The sequence below is a fragment of the Rhinoderma darwinii genome, chromosome 4 (genome assembly GCF_050947455.1).
Source record: "Rhinoderma darwinii isolate aRhiDar2 chromosome 4, aRhiDar2.hap1, whole genome shotgun sequence".
NCBI classification, from domain to species: domain Eukaryota; kingdom Metazoa; phylum Chordata; class Amphibia; order Anura; family Rhinodermatidae; genus Rhinoderma; species Rhinoderma darwinii.
The window spans coordinates 294847328-294866014 of record NC_134690.1 but is presented as its reverse complement, the minus strand read 5'-3'; the positions used below and the strand labels follow the sequence as shown (position 1 = coordinate 294866014).

Genomic DNA, 18687 nt, shown 5'->3' with positions numbered 1-18687 from the left:
AAAAAAAAAAAAAGACGACCAAACAATTAGGATACGCATGCCGCTCATACTCCGTACTTTAATTATTCATTGAAAGGGGCTTGTTCAAAATAATAGCAGTGAGGAGTTAAATTAGTGAAATTAATTCTGTGGAACACATGTCAATTTTAGCCCGTATTTAAAAGATAGGAGGGTGGCAAATGTTGCATGTTGGTTATAGTTAATTTCCTTATAAAATACTGGGGGAAATGGGTCGTTCCAAACATTGTTCTGATGAAAAACTCTATTTAAAAAGTTGATTGGAGAGGGAAAATCATAGAGAAGTGTAGAAAATTATAGGCTGCTCAGCTAAAACGATCTCAAAATGCCTTGAAGTGTCAATCCAAGCCTGAAAGACGCAGAAGGAAACGGGGAACTACAAAAAGACAAATGTCCTGAATAGGTTAAAATTAGCCAAGGAACACATTGACTGGCTCAAAGACAAATGGCGCGACATTTTGTGGACTGATAAAAGCAAAATTGTTATTTTTGTGTCTAGTGGCCGCAGACTATTTCAGACGACCCCCGAACACTGAATTCAAGCCACAGTACACTGTGAAGACAGTAAAGCACTGTGGCACCAAAATCATGACACAGTAAGGTTTCTCATTGTAATGCCCACGGACGTTGAGCGCCTGCATTCCCCGTCTACCGGCCGTCGCAAGACACTGGATCCCCATCGGCATCTCCTTCCCCAGGGACGCCGGCACTTTCTGCTCTCTCCTCCGGCCTGTGACCGTGGGGTGCACGCGCTCGTCCTGGGACTTAAAGGGCCAGAGCGCGCACCAGGAATAATGCTCCAAACCAATCCCAGCACAACCTGGACTTAGAGGAACTCTGCCCACTTACTCACTGAATTACAAATAGCCTTCTATGTTCTTCCTAAGGCTATTAACCCAATCCTGCTGGGACTACAATGGCTTCGCCAAAACGCTCCTGTCCTTAACAGGAATTCCGAAGAAATCCTCACCTGTCTGCCGCAGTTTCATCCTGTTCAATTTCTGGTGCCTCAGTCACTCCCTGGTCTGCCTCAACAGCATGCCTGTTATGCAGATGTCTTCAGCAAGAAGGAAGCTGAGGTTCTGCCTCCCCATCGTCCTTACAACTGTCCGATTGAGTTACTTGATCTTGACTCTTGAAGCAGAATCTGCATTCACTAATCTCAAGAGACCCATCATTTCTGCCTCCATTCTTACTATCCTGATGTCTCAGCAGTTCTCGGAGGTTGATGCTTCTTCCATTGGTGCTAGAGCACTTCTTTTTCAAAAGAAACTCCAAGGTGTAAGATGGTCTGTGGCTTCTTCTCAAAACGCTTCTCTGCTGCAGAAAGAAACTACTACATTGGGAACCATGAGCTACTTGCCCTCAACTTAGCCTTTGAAGAGTAGAGGCATTTGCTAAAGGGGGCTGCTCATGCGATTATCATTATCTACACTGATCACAGGAACCTCACCTTATTTACAGTATGCACAACGCCTGAACCCTCATCAATCCAGACAGTCGCTAGTCTTTGCCAGATTTAAATTCTTACTCCATTTCCGTCCTGCTGATAAAAATATAATATCTCATTCGTTTGGGACAGAGGACGCTGAAAAGAGATCCTTAGAATATTATTGACTGTTCCAAGACTATTCCTGTTAACCCTCTGCAGGTTAAAAAGACATTCCTCCTGGGAAAATGATTGTTTGTCCTATTGAACGGAAGAAAATTTTCAGCTGGGGACATAATTCCAAGCTGGCAGGGCATTCAAAGCTACCCATTCCAAGCCTGTGGGTATACTTCAACCTCTGTCCGTTCCAGATAGTCCCTGGCAGCATATTGCCATGGATTTTATTACGGATCTTCCTTCCTCTGCTGGATGTATTACTGTCTGGGTCGTGGTGGATCGTTTCTACAAGATGGCACATTTTATTCCTCTGTCTGGCCTTCCCTCAGCTCGTCGCTTGTCAAATTTATTTGTTTAGCATATTTTTCGTTTGCATGGACTGCCCCTCCATATCGTGTCTGATCGGGGTGTGCAATTCACATCGAAGTTCTGGAAAGCCCTGTGTAAGCTTCTGGATGCGAAATTGGACTTTTCATCTGCTTCTACCTGCAAGTCGAAAGAATTAACCAAGTGCTTGGAAATTATCTTCGCCATTTGAGAATTGCTCAACACGGCAACTGGGTGCATCTCCTTCTATGGGCCGAATTCTCTTACAATAATGACACAAGTGAGTCTACTGCTACATCTCCATTTTTCATGGTTTACAGCCAAAATTCCTGTACCGGCTACATCTCAAGTGCCTGAAGCTAATGTTTCTTTCTGGAGTTTTCTTCAGGTCTGGCATCAAACCAAGTCTGCAATCCTGCAGGCAGTGAATCACATGAAGAAGTATGCCAATAAGAAGAGAAGTCCCCCTCCCCAGTTTCTTCCGAGAGTTAAAGGTCTGGTTATCTTTGAAAAATATTAATCTGAAAATTCCCTCCTAGATTTCTTGTTCCTTTTGAAGTCCTGAAACACAAACAAGCTACGTCTAACTCCTATTCTCAAGGTTCCCAATTCCTTCAATGTGTCCCTCCTGAAGCCTGTGGTCCTCAACCGGTAGAGTAAGTCTAATGGCCCTACAACTGCTCCCAGCGGTTCTTCAGATGTCTTCAAGGTCAAGGAGATTCTGGACTACAAGTAGGAGGGAAGACCTTATCTAGTGGATTGGAAGGGTTTTGGTCCTGAGGAGAGGTCTTGGTAGCCTGAATAAAATAGTGATGCCCCAGCTCGGATCAAGAAGTTCCTTCTACACTCTATACCTAAGAAGAGGGAGCGTAAGGGGGGGTACTGTAATGCCCGCGGTCATTTCCCGCTTGCCGGCAGCCACTGGACTCCGGATACCTGCCGGGGTCTGCTTCCATTCTGCCCTCTCCTCTGGTCTGTGCCCGTAGGGTGCGCGCGCGCCCCCTCGTCGCCAGTCTAAAAGGACCAGCGCGCACACCAGGAATATTGCTCCAAACCAATCCCAGCAAACTCTGGGTTTTAAAAGTAAATCTGCCCACTTCCTCAGTGTCTGAGCAATGTTGTGTCTAACCCTGTGTTAGTCAGCAAAGGTTTCATAGCTTGTTCCTGTAGCCCACATCCGTGTCAAGTCCATTGTCCGTGACCTGTATCTGAGACTAGTCCAATAATCTGGCACAAGCCAAATTTCCCATAGCCCGGCACAAGCCAAACTTCCCATAGCCCGGCACAAGCCAAACTTCCCATAGCCCGGCACAAGCCAAACTTCTGTTAATTCAGCTATCCAGGTACTCTCGTCCTAGTGACTGTTACTGACATTTGTTTGGCCAGCTGCTACTCAGTTATGGCAGAGTGACCCAGCGGGTCCACATTCCCCAGAGCTGTGACACTCATACCATGGTGTTAGGCCTATTTACATCTTGGTTACAGTCAAAGAGGAATGAGGTAATGGAGCAGCCAGCCTAAGCCCCTGACCTCAATCCCATAGAGAACTTGTGGGGTGACATCAAAAGTGCTGTTTATGAGGCAAAACTCAAAAATGCAGATGAACTGTGGAATGCAGTCCAATCTTCCTGGATTGAAATACCTGTTCAGAGGTGCCAGAAGTTGGTAGACTCCATGCAACACAGATTTATTTATGATTTTGCGCTTTGCTTTTTTAAACTCCCTGCAATTTTTTTTTTTTTTCTTTTAACACTACTGTACACGTCAATGTCATATTATACTCTAAATGGAAGTAAATGCCAGATTTTTTAAATTAACCCTATGGCTTCGTCATTGTCCTGTGTGACGCAGGGAGTAGATATTCCTTTATGTTCGCTTAAAACATCTACGTATTTTTAGAAAATTATATATAAATGTGAAGATTGTAAGTTGAATTTATAACTCAATAAATACTATATATGTTTTTAAAAAAGACAAACAGTGAACGATGTTAAAAAAAAAAAAAAAAAAGGCAAAATTGCTTTTTTCCCATTCTCCCATGAAATAAAAAGGTCATGAACAACATACGTACCTCGAAAAAAAAGGTATGAAACAATTAAAAAAAACAAATTTATGTTATGGCTCTCAAAAAAATTCTGCCAAAATAGGTATAGTAATGAGGGGGGGGGGGGGGTGTAAACCCTCTGGTAATAAAGTGGTTAAACTTATTTGGGAAAAAAACAGGAATGGAGTGGTGGGGGGGGGGGGGGGTTGTGGATTCGAACTTAGAATACTTGAGTCCGGGCCTGTATTGGTATCTCAGAGAATGGGTTCTCCTGTTGGGAATACATAAGTTGTCCATGGCGTTTACATTTTCTGAAAGGAGCATAAGGTGTAACTTGTGCCACTGCAGTAAGCTTCTTATTAACCCAATAATTGTTCATCCGGGATCTCATTTCAGTAAAGCAAAGGATAGGCTGTTTCCATGAACTAGAAATGGCTTATTTCACAGCTAAAAAAAAGAAAAATTAATAAGCTGTTTGGCCCAAGGGACCCATTCAACATCCTTGTTGAGGAAAGCTTCCAGGCCAATGTTTCTATTAATTGGGAATAACCCTTCCAGGATCTACTGTGTACAAAGCAGTAAGGCAACATGCATTTGAGGGACCAAAGTGAAAGAATTAATAGCCATGGCGTGTCTATTTGCTCGGAGTTTCACTTTCAGTTAACAAACCTGTGTGGTACCGTCTCTTTTTTCCCTTTTCAATGAATAAGCTTTATCCGTTGAAACCTGAGTAGCTCTTGAAACATTTCCATACAATGGAGAATAGCTTTACTTTTCATCCAGATTCTATCCATCATGGGCTGGATAGAAAGTCAATTTAGCAATTAAAATACATGCTTACCTCATCAGCAGCTTTGAGAACGTATTCAGCAATTTTAGGGTCAAGACCGTAATCCTTATTTACTTCTGCTGCCGCCTTTTTTAAGATTCCAAATGCCCTTATCACTGGTAGCTAAAATTAAGAAGGGACAAAAAAAGAAAGGAAAAAAAAAAAAGAAAGCACAATTTGAATCCTACTAGTGCTAATAGATTTAAAGAAGATATCTGGGGAGACAAAATTGATGGCCTATTCTCAGGATAGGGCATCAATATCTGATCGGTGGAGGTCTGACTCTCAGAACCCTAGCCGATCAGCTGTATGAAGGGTCCACAGCGCTCTGGCAAACACTGCGTCACGTTCATTCCTTAAACGGCTTCATACTGTACAACATCGTCACACTTAGAGGCGAAGCACAGTTTACAGCTTCCTCCCATTCACTTAAAAGGGAGAAGTCTGTAATATTGCGGGAACTGTGATGGCGTTATACACTAGAGAGAAGTGTAAGAAATGAACTGTTTAGTGGCAGGGGTGACAAGAGTCAGACCCCCACTTATCAAATATTGATGGTTTATCCTGAGGATAGGCCATGAATTTTATATCGCCGGACAACACGTTTAAAGCATCAATAGTTTATACCAGATAGGTTACGGTATGCGGAGTACCACCGCTCATTGTTGCTAATTGTGGAGATCCAGTGGTGTCACAAGTTTGTGTTTGCACCTGTTGTCAAGCCCATTTCGCTACTGCCTGGCACGCACAGGAATCGTATGAATCATAATATAATTTAACTTGTTCCTTTTAAACATGGACAGTGCCATGATCATTGCTGCATCTACTTCATTGTGTCAGATCTCCAAACAATAAGGCTAAAAGGTAAAGCGTAAATGAGAAAAATAAGAAAAAATACAAAAACACAAGCACCAACAGATCCAGTCTAGCAAATGAAATTAAAAAGTGTGGCATAAGGAAACAACACTGCTCGTTCAAAAGAGTGTAGAGATGAAGGAGCATATTGGAAAGGAACTTTGTCAAATATTCTGAAAACTATAAAACAGTTGGTGACTATGTTCACGCAATTTTTAAAAAATCCACAGCAGAAATCCGCAGCTGAGACGGCCCAACGTGGGCCATGTAAACAAGCGCCGATCAACGAACAGCTAGTTGAGTGGCGCTCATTTGCTCCTTTCACAGGGAGCTAGTATGGGACGAGTGCTAGTTACTACGATCACTCGTCCCCATACATTCCCTTCATGTCGGCAGCACGTCTCCCTGTTTACACAAGATGTGCTGCCAACAATATTTAAGGCATTTAAAACTATACATTCAACTGACGAACGAGCGTTTCCTCGTTCATCGGCTGATCTTTACCCTGTTATCACAGGGTAAAGATTGGGAATGAGCGCTCTGTGAACAATAGTTTGCCCGATAATTGGCATGTGTAAAAGGGCCTTTAGATTTCTGCTGCAGATTAGCCAATGGAATAGAATTTAAAAAAACTAAAACAGCAGAATCCGTGCCTAAATGCTGACAGAATCCTGAATGTGTGAACACGGCTTAAAGCAGTGTAAAAAAGGTTGTACAAAAAAATAAACAAGCTGTTGGTGTTAAAGTAACAATAGTTTACACAAACATTTCAAAATCATACATCGACTGTCACTAAATAAGAAAATTAATTTACAAGCTTAAAACTAACAGAAATAATTTGGATCTTTGCACAGGGAAAATTGACAGCGGATTATAGTACCAGCAATGTGGATGAGATTAGAACAAATCTCATCCACACGCCACAAAACATTTTACACACAAAAATCGGAGCATGCTGCATTGTTTCAAATTCGCAGCATGCTCATTTTGTTATGGATGTTCACAGCAAATTTCACCCTTTTCAAAGGAGAAACCCGTAGCCTAATGAATTTTGCTGGGGAAACTCTGCAACAAACGTGTGGGTACCCTTAATTCAAGCTTATGTGCATGCTTATGTTCTACAAAGTAGAAGTATATTAAACAGACATTAAAAGGGGTGTCACACATATTACTTACTGGCATTCGCTCAGTCACACCTCCGATTTTAAAGTTCATTGTTGACCGAACAGTTTGAGCTCCATAATATTTATCATTGGGAACTTTCAGTTCACCAAAAGTGTCAGATTCAATTCTATAAGAATCAGAACTTGCCTGCAATTAAAATACAAGTAAAGAATAAAAGGTAAAACATAACATGAAATGATACAATTTTTTTTTAATAAAAAAACTGAAAAAAATTGTACCTCTACAATCACATTTGCCTGAAATCTTAAAGAGAGCCTTTCACCTGCCCATACATGTGCAGCCGAATGCAGCATGCAATAGGCAGAGCTGTACAAACCCTGGGGCACTTTGGAAAAAATAAATTCTATCCTCCTCCGTTATTTAGATAATCGGTGCCTTTATATTTGGCGCCCAATATTTAAATAACCCCCTGAACTGTCAATGGGGCATGTAATTAGCAAGGGGGCGTGTAACATCGCTGTGACACTGTCCAATCAGCTACAGACAGTGTCACAGCTCGGAGCTGTGCGGGTATGCGTGCACGCTCTCACCCACCAGCTCTCGGCAGACAAGACTGATCTCTCGTCTTGGTCTGCCGAGAGCTGAAGAGTGAGAGCGTGCGCGCATACCCGTACAGCTCCGAGCTGCGCGTGCTCTCCAGCTCTTGCTGTGACACTGTCCGTAGCTGATTGGACAGTATCACATCGATAGTAACACGCCCCCTTGCCAATTAGACACCCCATTAACAGGTCAGGGGGTTATTTAAACATCGGGTGCCAAATATAACGGCACCAATATATAAATAACGGAGGAGGATAGGAAAAAAAAATATTAAAGTGCCCCAGGGTAAGTACAGCCCTGCCTTATACATGCTGCACATGTATGGACAGATAAAAGGTTCTCTTTAAGGCTATGTTCACACGGGGTATTTTGCCGAGTTTTTTGACGCGGAAACCGCGTCGCAAAACTCGGCAAGAACGGCCCGAGAACGCCTCCCATTGATTTCAATGGGAGGCGTCGGCGTCTTTTTCCCGCGAGCAGTAAAACTGCCTTCGCGGGAAAAAGCGACATGCCCTATCTTCGGGCGCTTCCGCCTCTGACCTCCCATTGACTTCAATGGGAGGCAGAGAAAGCGTACTTCGTGCTGTTTTATGCCCGCGGCGCTCAATGGCCGCGGGCGAAAAACGGCGCGAAAATCACCGCGAAAATCGGCGTGCAGGGAGAGGAAAATCTGCCTCAAAGTTCCAAACGGAATTTTGAGGCAGATATTCCTCCCCCAAAATACTCCGTGTGAACATAGCCTAAAACCTCAACAAAAAACTGCTGAAAATACGGAGCAGTTTTCAAGGGAAACCAGCCTCTGATTTTCTGCCGTTTTTTAAGCAACTAGTATTTTTTGTGGGTTTTTTTACGGCCGTTTTTGGAGCCGTTTTTCTATTGAGTCAATGAAAAACTGCTCCAAAAACGGCTCAAAAAGTGACATGCACTTCTTTTTACGAGGCTTTTTTTTTTTTTAAGCGGCTGCTTTTAAATACGGCCACGTCAAAAACGTCCTGTGGGAACGGAACGCAGTTTTTCCTATTGAAATCAATGTGCAGATGTTTGGAGGCATTCAGCCCCCAGCATTTTTATCGGTTTTTCGGGGCATTTACGGCCTGAAAAGACGGCTGAAAATAGGCCGTGTGAACATACCCTAAAACGGATTTCCTGCCATGGGGGCGTGGCTTATATTGATTTTAAGATTCTCAGCAAATCAAGAAACATGCTAAATTGAAATGGCAAACTAATCAAAATAATGGGAGAGTTTGTAAAATGAAGAGGCAGAAAAGGAATAAATGTCTTCCAATGGGGTGTGCCATGTTGTGTGCTAAATTTTAAGCGTTCAGTACCGGCTTTCATTGGCGTTTGTCGGTGTCTGAATGCATGAATGGCAATGGATACGCTCAGAGTGTTTTGTGCTTACAGAACTCTGGAGGGAAGCAGTAAAAGGAGCCATGATATCAACATGTGTGGAGCGCTCACAGGTCACGAAGCACAAGGACCTGGACTTTCGGTGTAACAGTATCTTTAGAGGGGAAGGTGTACATTGTTCAGACAATGGTGGTATGGTAAGGATGATCAACCACTACCTGCAGGGCCAGTTTACCCAAGAAATGGGCTTGGTGGTTCAGCAAAAAACACTTGGGCTGTAAGCAACGGTCGAGAGAGGATGGTTTGTTCAACAGCAGACAGTTGAAGGACTGGCATGGGGTGGGGGCAAAGTAGGGCAGTTGGGTTCACCCCTGCATCTTGTTTGAGGATGGCAGCACTTCTCACACGGAGTAGGTAGCTATATGCCACGGCAATATAATCACAAGCTACATGACAAGGTTTCTGTCTGTGGGGGGGGGGGGGGGCAAGCTGGACCCTGGTTCAGATTGACTCAGGCATCTATGAAGGTTGGTCGCGGCAGCCAGCGGCAGGTAAGAGGTGCCTCAATCGGTTTGTCTCACCCAATTGAGCTGTATAATGTGCTGTAAATAAAGTGTGACTAGTGCCACAAATTTATTTGCCATAATATTATTGTTGTGTGGTTATTTGTGTTAGATGAGTGGGGGTTTAACAGGTGCACTCGTGCTTACATTTATGGGGCTTAACCTCTGTATGTCTCTGATTTTATACCGCAGCATTGCTTCTAGGGGAGAAAAATATACTCTGTACATACAATACTTGATGGAGCATTGTACAGTAGCACATGGAGTCCCTAGTATGGAGCCGTATAGGGACTCCATGTGCCACAGTACAACCTCCACATTGTCTGCATGGGAAATTAGAATAACACCAACAATCAGGATCAACTGTAAACAGGCAAATATGATGTTCAAGAGTCCTTGACTGTTAGTCAGTCCCTCAAACTTGGCTGGTAAATAGTTTTTGGGAAATGTTTCCATATTGTGTAACAGCCGTATTTTCATTGTTTGCTAGGACAAAGTACATTTAAAAAAAAAATAAATAAATATATTGAATTACTTATTAACCAGTTCAGGACCGGGCTATTTTGCACCTTCAGGACCAGACACCGTTTAGCCATTTTTAGCACGTGTTTGTTAAATGGCTATAACATTTTTATTTGTTGGGCTAACGACGTGATTTTTGCGACGTTTTTTCCGTAGACAATGCAGGTTTAATTTTTTATCGTTTTTATACACACCTTTTTTGCTATTTTAGAATTTTTATTCATAAAGTTTGAAAATAATAGTAAAAAAATAAGCTTTTTTTTACGTTTCAGCTATTTTTTTGGGGTAATAACATAGTTTTAGCCTAAAATAGACCTTTTATTTGTGATAGTCATTGTCTACCGTAAATTTTAATATATTACATGTCTATATTAGGGTAATTGGGTCAGCGCTAGCGTTACAACAATGATTGGCGGGGGGGAACATTTTTTTTTTGGGGTGGGTATTTTATGTGTATTTATTATTTAATTTTTTTTTTGCTCTTTACTTTATTATCTTTTTATTACTATGGTCTGTCCCCCAAAGGTCAAAAAAGACCTTTGGGGAACTTTATATATTTTTTTTCTTTCTTTTACACCATCTTTTCCACTGTAACTGGAGCTGCACAGCAGCCCCAGTTACAGGGGAAATCAGCCCTCTCATAGTGACGATTGTCACTAATAGGGCTGTGTTCGGTCTAGTAAGACCCAGCAGCAGCCTGCCACTAACGGCACCCGGCGATCATGTGACCAGTCACATGATCACCGGGAGGAATAGAGACAGCGCCGCTGCTGCTGTCTCTATTCCTATACACAGCGTTCATTGAGCGCTGTGTGAAAAGACATCGGAGAAGACAGAAGCAGTGAAAGCTGCTTCTATCCTCTCCTCAGGGTCCCCGGCAGTCACTGACAGCCGGAGACCCGACATTCAGCTGCCCGATCGCGCGGGCAGCAAGTTAAAACCCGAGCCGTAAAAAGTCTATGGCTCGGGTTTTAAGGACCCTGACCGCAGGCCGTAAATATACAGCCAGCGGTCGGGAACCAGTTATGGCTTCATTCACATCTGCGCCAGGGTCCCATTCTGACGTTCTGTCGGAGCTTCCCGTCAGAACGTGACTCTGACTGAAACAAACGGAAACCATAGGTTTCCGTTTGCATCACCATTGATTTCAATGGTGACGGATCCGGTGACAATGGTTTCCGTTTGTCTCAGTTGTGCAAGGGTTCCGTCGATTTTATGGAAGCAGGATATATTCCCTGCAAGAGTGGAACCCTAATCCACAGCCACAGCTTTGCCGAAGCTGTGGCCAGGAATTCCACTCCAGGAGAAGTCCTGACATCACCGTCCATATATGGACGTGACTTCTCCTTGAGCAGTCCCCTAATCCTGAAGCGGAATCCCCGGCCATTGATTCCACTCCAGGAGCAGTTCCTGACTTCACTGTCCTTATATGGACAGTGACGTGAAGCAGAATCCCCGACCACAGTGGCCAACACTGTGGCCGGTGATTCCCCTCTCGTAGAAGTCCCCGACTTCACTGTCCATATATGGACAGTGGAGTCAGGGACTTCTCCTGAAGCGTAATCCCTGGTCACAGCCGTCTCCGACACAGCTGTGGCCGGTGATTCCGCTCCAGGAGCAGGGGACCGTTCCAGGAGAAGTCCATGTCCATATATGGACTTCTCCTGGAGTGGTCCCCTACAGTGGTGCTATCTACAGGAAGGGGGGGGGGATGAAATCTACAGGGGGCGAGCATCTACGGAGATGCTATGTACAAGTGAGCTGTGTGGTGCCTAGAGGGGGGCAGTGTGTGGCATTATCTGCAGGGGGGGCAGTGTGTGGCATTATCTGCAGGGGGGGCAGTGTGTGGCATTATCTGCAGGGGGGGCAGTGTGTGGCATTATCTGCAGGGGGGGGCAGTGTGTGGCAAAAAAACAAACAAAACAAACAAACAGGGAAAAAAATAAACTGATGCAAAACGGGTCAAAAACAGCCGTTAAAAACAGAAACACGGCCAGGAACGGAAAAGATGCATAACGGCCGAGAAAAACTAACCAAAACCGTGGTTTTTAATCAGCCGACACTCGGACCCTGTCGTTGTGAATAGAGCCTTAATCACAGTTTCAGTTTCTTTTATTAATATATTATAGGTAAATCTTCTATTAATAATAAAATATGTTGCACTAAGCTGGCCAGATGAGAAAACCGTTGATAACCGCCGAAAAACAGAAAAAGCTGGCGCACACACACACAAAAAAAAAAAAGAGAACAAAGTGGGCACTACAAAGTGTGATTCAAAGGGTTAAATGACTTTGGCCCACTCATTTTACACTGCCAACATACAGGGGGTGATGCACTGCATCAAATTCTGTAGGGATTAGCCTGGCCCGAACAGGTTTTGGGTACGAAAGCTGGCATCAAAGTGGGCAAATCTAGTAAAATGTTGGACACAACAATGGAAACACGACAGACCTCATTACGCTGTGCGTCTGGCATGGATGGTGCCCTTCATGTGACAAATTTGGAACAACCGTAATTTTACTTAAATTTGTGCAAATGGTGGAACAGAAAAACTTTGGCCAGCTCAGTGTAATATATTTTATATATACAAATATATCTATTTTTTTACCGCTCAAACGATCAGTAGTAAAGGCAGTCCAAACGTCCAATGGTATTTTCGGAGGGTATACTCTCCCCAAGCCTCTATGCAAAAAGATACTCCGAGTCCTCCTTGTGCGCTCCCAGGTCTCGTTCACGCTGTAGTTCCACAAGGGATACGGTCGTCTCTCGATCCAGGTTCTCCTAATCGGTCGCCAACCTATATCCCCCAATAGGAAACAAATAGTGCAACGCCTTTTGGACCACTTCACGCTTTTATGCCATACTTACAGGATAAATGAGCATAAAAAACATATCACGATCACAGAGCATGCGGCACGCCAAACTCAGTGTTCCACGTGCTCTGTGATCGGGTTATATATATATTTTTTTGCTCATTTATCATGTAAGTATGGAATAAAAGCGTGAAGTGAAGTGGTCCAAAAGGCGTTGCACTATTTGTTCCCTTGTTTGTGGAACTACAATGTGAACGAGACCTGGGAGCGCACAAGGAGGACTCGGAGTATCTTTTTGCATAGAGGCTTGGGGAGACTATACCCTACGAAAATACCGTTGGACGTTTGGACTGCCAATACTACTGATCGTCTGAGCGGTAAATAAAAAAATATTATATATATATATATATATATATATATATATATAATTTGTTCATACTTTTTGGATTTCACCCAACATTGAATTTTTAACTGCTCCAGTCAAGTTTAACCACAATACATACTGAGTAAAGAGAAGGGTATTACTATATATTTATTTTAGCTATACGTTTTCCCCTTAATATAATGATGATAATAAAAATTAAAAAAAATGAAAACGCAAATTAACTTGAGCCCTGAATAAGAAACTGGACGAATAAGACGCGAACTTCAGCATGGTACAAATCTACACATAACTGCCCCCGGCATCGTGATCTTATATACTACGCCAATACGTGACTGAAGGAGAAGCCCGGACCATCGATCTCAGCCGCTCACATCACAGGAAGGCAAAGCGCGCCCATAACCAGTACAGAAATCGCATAAAGAAGCAAGTCAGCTGTTAGCGGTGTCATCTGTTTCCAATAAGGCGGCATGACAAGCTCACAGGCCGAACACTTAGCAAGGGGACAGTTATGTAGGATCTACCCTAGAAGGTCACCTTTCCAGAATACAGTCTGGAAGGACAAGAGCTCCTCCTTACCATCCTCCCTTGTGGTACGGTCAGCGGCAGCCTGGACTCTACTTGCAGCAGAAGTTTCCTCCTGTGAGAAGAGATGCGCCTAAGAAGCTCAATGGAACTCAAATAACGATTCATGGCGAAATACACAGCACTGACATACACACTACAGGAGAGAAGCTAGCCGCAGCTCCGCCCACGATTTTTTCATCAGCCAATCACTGACAGGCGCGCATGTCTGATGGGTGACGGCTGACGTCTACTCTGCCAGGGGAGATAAATCGATCCCGATAAATCGTTGTGACGTAGTGTCCCGTCTTTGGTACGGTGTCATACATTTAGGGATAGTGCTACACTGGGATTTTTATTGAAAAGTTAATCAAAGTTGCAGAAAGAAAAGAATATAGTTTACATCAGTGATTAGCAAGCTTCGTCACTTCAGCTGTTGTGAAACTACAATGTCCAGCATGCCCTGAAAGCCTTTGGCTGTCAGGGCATGCTGGGAGTTGTAGTTTCACAACAGCTGACGTACCAAAGGTTGCTGACCTCTTGTTTACAATCTACATCTCAGAGTTCGTGAAGAAAATATAGATCTGAAAAATATATATTTTTTATTTTTGTAGGCACAGCAACAGCACAAAGTTTTTTTTCCTGAAAATACAACAATGCAAAAATTTTTTAAAAAGTACATTTATTCTAAGGCTGGGTTTCACATTGTGAGTTTTTATTGCGTTTTCAAAAGAAGCCTAAAGAAACACATCTAAAAAATGCATGCCTATTTCATTAAATACCCATGCGTTTTTCAAAGTCTTTCAGCTGTAAGCCTATAATTATTAACCCTTTCATGACCAAGGGTCATTGATGCCCGTGTCCAGGTCAAATTTTCCATTTTTGATATGCACTTCTTTAAACGATAATATATTTGCAACTGCTTTGAATAACACAATTATTTAGACTTTTTTTTTTTTTTTCTTACAAGACTTATGAGGCTCTCATTTTCTATATTAGTTTAATTAATTCAGTGTTTCTAACTTTTATTATGAGCAGACAAATCACTAAAAATGTGGAAAAAAACACTTTTTTGTAATTTTTTACATGTATTTATCTATATATATATATATATATATATATATATATATATATATATACATACTACCGTTCAAACGTTTAGGGTCACTTAGAAATGTCCTTATTTTTGAAAGAAAAGCACAGTTTTTTTCAATGAAGATAACATTAAATTAATCAGAAATACACTCTATACATTGTTAATGTGCTAAATGACTATTCTAGCTGCAAACGTCTGGTTTTTAATGCAATATCTACATAGGTGTAAAGAGGCCCATTTCCAGCAACCATCACTCCAGTGTTCTAATGGTACATTGTGTTTGCTAACTGTGTTAGAAGGCTAATGGATGATTAGAAAACACTTGAAAACCCTTGTGCAATTATGTTAGCACCGCTGTAAACAGTTTTGCTGTTTAGAGGAGCTATCAAACTGACCTTCCTTTGAGCTAGTTGAGAATCTGGAGCATTACATTTGTGGGTTCGATTAAACTTTCAAAATAGCTAGAAAAGAGAGCTTTCATGTGAAACTCGACAGTCTATTCTTGTTCTTAGAAATGAAGGCTATTCCATGCGAGAAATTGCCAAGAAACTGACGATTTCCTACAACGGTGTGTACTACTCCCTTCAGAGGACAGCACAAACAGGCTCTAACCAGAGTAGAAAGAGAAGTGGGAGGCCCCGCTGCACAACTGAGCAACAAGACAAGTACATTAAAGTCTCTAGTTTGAGAAATAGACGCCTCACAGGTCTTCAACTGGCAGCTTCATTAAATAGTACCCGCAAAACGCCAGTGTCAACGTCTACAGTGAAGAGGCGACTCCGGGATGCTGGCCTTCAGGGCAGAGTGGCAAAGAAAAAGCCATATCTGAGACTGGCTAATAAAAGGAAAAGATTAATATGGGCAAAAGCACACAGACATTGGACAGAGGAAGATTGGAAAAAAGTGTTATGGACAGACGAATCGAAGTTTGAGGTGTTTGGATCACACAGAAGAACATTTGTGAGACGCAGAACAACTGAAAAGATGCTGGAAGAGTGCCTGACGCCATCTGTCAAGCATGGTGGAGGTAATGTGATGGTCTGGGGTTGCTTTGGTGCTGGTAAAGTGGGAGATTTGTACAAGGTAAAAGGGATTTTGAATAAGGAAGGCTATCACTCCATTTTGCAACGCCATGCCATACCCTGTGGACAGCGCTTGATTGGAGCCAATTTCATCCTACAACAGGACAATGACCAAAGCACACCTCCAAATTATGCAAGAACTATTTAGGGAAGAAGCAGGCAGCTGGTATTCTATCTGTAATGGAGTGGCCAGCGCAGTCACCAGATCTCAACCCCATAGAGCTGTTGTGGGAGCAGCTTGACCGTATGGTATGCAAGAAGTGCCCATCAAGCCAATCCAACTTGTGGGAGGGGCTTCTGGAAGCATGGGGTGAAATTTCTCCCGATTACCTCAGCAAATTAACAGCTAGAATGCCAAAGGTCTGCAATGCTATAATTGCTGCAAATGCAGCATTCTTTGACGAAAGCAAAGTTTGAAGGAGAAAATTATTATTTCAAATAAAAATCATTATTTCTAACCTTGTCAATGTCTTGACTATATTTTCTAGTCATTTTGCAACTCATTTGATAAATATAAGTGTGAGTTTTCATGGAAAACACAAAATTGTCTGGGTGACCCCAAACTTTTGAACGGTAGTGTATATCTGAGAGAAAAGATGACACAAGAGACCATGCTTGTATGCTCAAAATCCTTCTCTGATCTTTATTAATCCAAACAAGTATATAGGTATAATGACAGGAAAGGTGTAGGCTTTGATTTCAGCCAATCATCTACAATATGATAATGACTCTGATTCAGCCAATGAGAATATTTCAATGCATTATGATAATTCTTCACCCTCCAAGGTTCCTACAAGTTAATTTGTCTCTACTTCTTAGAGAATGGAGACTGCAGATAAGATTAAATCATTTAAACAGAGCCCTTCTCCAGGGCTGAATCCCCCCCCCCCCCTTCATGGTAAACAATGTCATTGTCCATTCGACCAAGGCTAATTGAGCTTCTCCTTACAAGAGTAATAAAACATTCAATTCAAGAACACATAACATAGAATTGCTTCTAAACAGCTGCTGACATATTAATTTTTACTTATTAATCTCAAGATGGCTCCTTCAGGCCAAAAGATGGATTCCAATGATCAAAAATGGACGCCTACCATACAAGATAGAGTCCATGCAAAATGTTATCTTTTAAACATATTCTAATCACTTTTTAAATACAAAGACTCGACCGGTTAAATAACGGGTTAGGTGCCTATAGGGTATTTAGAGCACCTCCACTATGTATAAATAGGCAAGCTTCACAGATACTTGAAAAAACTTAATTAGAACAAAAAAGCCAAAATGCCATTGAAATATTGAAAAAGTACAAAATAGTTTATTGGGACATACAACACAAAAATTACAATTGTTAAAATATAAGGAGATCTAAAAGGGGAACAGTGTGGGGTATAATCCCGGTGAATTAGGGTATCCCACAATGATGAACTACCATGGCATGGTGTACATGACGAAAAAACATATTTGTGTCACCAGAATCTCATGATGTAAAGAGCATATATACAACGGTCAATTAGAATACAGTGAGTATAATTAAATCCAGGTACATTTAGTGCATCATGTATAAATAGGCTATATAGCTCAGAGAAGTGCCCAGGGTCATAGGGTTGAGGACCCTATACTGCCCAGGTGAAAATGAGTATGAGAAGAACGTATAAAAAATACAACCAGCCAGAGGGAGAGAGAAGATGGAAGTTTGAAAATACACGTAGATCCACAGGGGATCCACTGATTTTGTAACTAGTTTATGTAGTAGGCTTACCCATTGGGATAGGATTATGTGTTCCCACACTGCAGCCTGCAGTGATAGCGCCCTGACGCGCGTTTCGCCAAACTGGCTTCCTCAGGGGATAATGCGTAACCATGTCGCTTTGTGTGAGTGTATATATATCATACAGATAAGTGGTGGATCAGTAGGTTCCGGTGTGTGTTGCTGCTGTGACGACTGACGGCCGGGATCTCGCGGCTCAGGTCGAACTCTCGCGCATGCGCCGTGGACCGGCAACTAGCAGCAACACACACCGGAACCTACTGATCCACCACTTATCTGTATGCTATATATACACTCACACAAAGCGACATGGTTACGCATTATCCCCTGAGGAAGCCAGTTTGGCGAAACGCGCGTCGGGGCGCTATCACTGCAGGCTGCAGTGTGGGAACACATACTCCTATCCCAATGGGTAAGCCTACTACATAAACTAGTTACAAAATCAGTGGATCCCCTGTGGATCTACGTGTATTTTCAAACTTCCATCTTCTCTCTCCCTCTGGCTGGTTGTATTTTTTATACGTTCTTCTCATACTCATTTTCACCTGGGCAGTATAGGGTCCTCAACCCTATGACCCTGGGCACTTCTCTGAGCTATATAGCCTATTTATACATGATGCACTAAATGTACCTGGATTTAATTACACTCACTGTATTCTGATTGACCGTTGTATATATGCTCTTTACATCATGAGATTCTGGTGACACAAATATGTTTTTTCGTCATGTACACCATGCCATGGTAGTTCATCATTGTGGGATACCCTAATTCACCGGGATTATACCCCACACTGTTCCCCTTTTAGATCTCCTTATATTTTAACAATTGTAATTTTTGTGTTGTACGTCCCAATAAACTATTTTGTACTTTTTCAATATTTCAGTGGCATTTTGACTTTTTTGTTCTAATTAAGTTTTTTCATATTCTAATCACTTGCACAGATGCCTACCGGCTCGACAGACCCCAAAAGGACACACTTTGGATAAGCTCAGTTGGAGGTTTTTTTAAACCTTGTTTTGCTGCGTTTCTTTGCCTCATTTGTTTTTTTAGGCTTTTTTTTAATGAATCAAATGGAAAAACTGTATGCGGTTTTTGGTAAAAAACCAAGGAAAAAACTCTTCAAATGCGCAAAGCATGTTTTT

General features: G+C 42.3%; 1 protein-coding gene across 2 annotated transcripts in view; it reads right to left on the bottom strand.

Moving 5' to 3' along the window:
* The window catches only part of FH (fumarate hydratase), an 87048-nt gene extending 73253 nt beyond the window's left edge, over nt 1-13795 (bottom strand). The window contains exons 1-3 of one of the 2 annotated variants that reach the window (XM_075862606.1): nt 13614-13795; nt 6856-6990; nt 4837-4947 (exon numbers count right to left, since the gene is read on the bottom strand). In XM_075862606.1, the coding sequence (XP_075718721.1) occupies nt 4837-4947; nt 6856-6990; nt 13614-13727 (360 nt within the window). In that variant the 5' untranslated portion in view covers nt 13728-13795. The remainder of the gene's footprint in view (nt 1-4836; nt 4948-6855; nt 6991-13613) is intronic. The other variant, XM_075862605.1, reaches the window with a different exon arrangement.
* Between the last annotated feature and the right edge of the window lie 4892 nt (nt 13796-18687).